The 2,245-nt window shown below is 59.2% G+C and overlaps 1 protein-coding gene across 1 annotated transcript; it reads left to right on the top strand.

Annotated features, from left to right (window-relative positions):
- Nucleotides 1-242: 242 nt before the first annotated feature.
- Nucleotides 243-1,516, top strand: HARBI1 (harbinger transposase derived 1). The gene has a single exon (XM_010153712.1). It carries the CDS (start codon nt 243-245, stop codon nt 1,485-1,487), a length of 1,245 nt encoding a protein of 414 aa, XP_010152014.1. The 3' UTR covers nt 1,488-1,516.
- The last annotated feature ends 729 nt before the right edge of the window (nt 1,517-2,245 follow it).

Below are 2,245 nucleotides of genomic sequence, written 5' to 3'. Positions count from 1 at the left end.
GGTGCCACGAGCATGGGTGTTCACCCCCCTTCCAAATCATGACCCGACCCACAGTTCCCTTGGTTGCAGGGAAGCAAGTAATGCTCATTAAAAAATAAAACCACAGAGTAAGTGGCCACCCCAAAAGGGGACTTTTCCAGAAGGTTCCTCATCTGTGGCACCTGGGCATCTTGTGCAGGGGTATAACTATTGCCTGGTGGGCTTACAGTGGGGTTTGCTGGGAATAGGACTGGGAAAACTGTATGGCACTAGGCAACCTCCCTGCCTTGAGCAGCTCACTTGAGCTGGATGGTCTTCAGAGAAAGCACAGGGTGGGGGACCGAGGAAGCGCTGTCTCACACTTTTCTTGTCTCCCTGCTGTGCTGCAGCTCCTGATCGCTCGCCGGAGAAGAACCAGCTGCTACTTCTACCCCCGCGCCTGGCCCAGTGTCAGGAGCACAGACTGGTGGGAGCGTGTGGTACTGAAGGAGTTTGGGCCCCAGGACTGGCTGGAGAAGTTTCGGATGTCCAAGGAGACCTTCTTCTATGTCTGCAACCAGCTGCGGCCCGGGCTGGCTCCGCACAGCGCCCACTTCCACCCCACCCTGCCCCTGGAGAAAAGGGTGGCTGTGGCCCTGTGGCACTTGGCCACCAACGTGGAGTATCAGACTCTCAGCCCGCTCTTTGGTGTGGGGCCCTCCACAGTGCAGACGTGTGTCCGGGAAGTTAGCTATACCATTGTCTTGCTGCTGAAGCCCCTCTACCTCCGACTGCCCCATGAAAAGGAGCTGGAGAACATGGTGCGCATCTTCCGCACCCGCTGGGGCTTCCCACACTGCATTGGCGCCCTGGACAGCCTTCACATCCCCATCCACCCGCCCCTGCGCCTCAGCGCTGACTACTGCAACGGCCAGGGCTGGCACTCCATCCTTACGCAGGCCACCGTGGACGGGCTGGGCCAGTTCTGGGATGTCTCCACCGCCTTCCCCGGCAGCATGGAGAACAGCGCAGTCCTGGAGAGCTCCAGCCTGTGGGTGCTGGCCAAGGAGGGACGGTTGTGCCCCAACCCTCCCAAGCATTTCATGGGGAAGGCGCAGAAGTACGTGTTGCTGGGCGATGCCACCTATCCCTTGCAAGACTGGATCCTCAAGCCCTACCAGGAAGACGAGAACCTCACCCAGCGGCAGCTGCAGTTCAACTACCGCCTGAAGCGGGCACACAGCGTCATCGAGAACGCCTTCCTGCGCCTGAAGGCACGCTGGCAGATCCTCCTGAAGTGCGATGACTGCAGCCTAGAGCTGCTGCCCACCCTCGTCCTTGCCTGCTGCATCCTGCACAACATCTGCGAAGCTCATGACAACCCCTTCAACAAGGAGTGGCTGGAGGGCACTGAGCCAGCTGAGCTGCCCAAGCCCTGCCAGCCTGCGCCTGCTGCCATGGAGGACGGCCGGGCCGAGCAAGTGCGTGAGCTGATGTGCCAGTACTTTGAGAGCTGTGGGGAGGGCTGACGTGGCCAGGGGGAGAAGAAGCCCTGCGCATCCTTGCTCACAGACTTCCCATGGACTCTGGCAAACACTGGTCCAGCGGTACTGGGCTGTTCGGCAAAGGACTGCAACTGCACCCCCTCCCCTTTCCTGAAGGCTGCTAGCAGAGCCAGGAATGCTGCTGGCTGCACCGGCTGTTCCCAGGGCAGGGAGGGGGGTGGCTGCATCATGCTTGTGCTGGTATTGCCACAGTGGTTTCAGGTAGTGGAATGTATTTTGTGCCCTTGCTCTCTTCCAGGATTTGAGCGGTCTGCTGGCGTGTTGTGTGCTGCGCGAGTGAAGTGGGGATTGGGGCTGGGCAAGGGAGAGGGCTGCCTGTGTCTCGCTTTCCTGGGAGCATGTCTCTGTCCCCAGGCCCCTCTGTCAGGCTGAAACCAGCAGGAAGCTTGAAATAAGAAGGCAAAACCCCCTTGAAAAGTACAAAACTTGCTACATAAACATGCTTGGGAAGGGAAAGAAGAGGCAGAACAGTGACTTGCCTGGGGCTGGCACCAGCCAGAACTGAAATTGTGTCTGTCAACTTCTGCGCAGAACGTGCTGCCCTCAGGGGGAATGGGCTCAGCCGCCTGGCCTCCCTTGAGTTGTCTCCAGAGGGGTTTGCCATGAGGGTCTATGGATTGGCCCCCAAGGTCCCTCCCTGTCCCATCAACCTGCTCTTTCTGCTGGTGCCTGTGATCTCTATTCCCAGCCTGGCTGCAGCATGAGCAGCAAGATGCAGCTCT

The sequence above is a fragment of the Eurypyga helias genome, unplaced genomic scaffold (genome assembly GCF_000690775.1).
Source record: "Eurypyga helias isolate BGI_N326 unplaced genomic scaffold, ASM69077v1 scaffold35726, whole genome shotgun sequence".
Classification (NCBI taxonomy): Eukaryota; Metazoa; Chordata; class Aves; order Eurypygiformes; family Eurypygidae; genus Eurypyga; species Eurypyga helias.
This window is presented reverse-complemented; position numbering and strand designations above follow the sequence as displayed.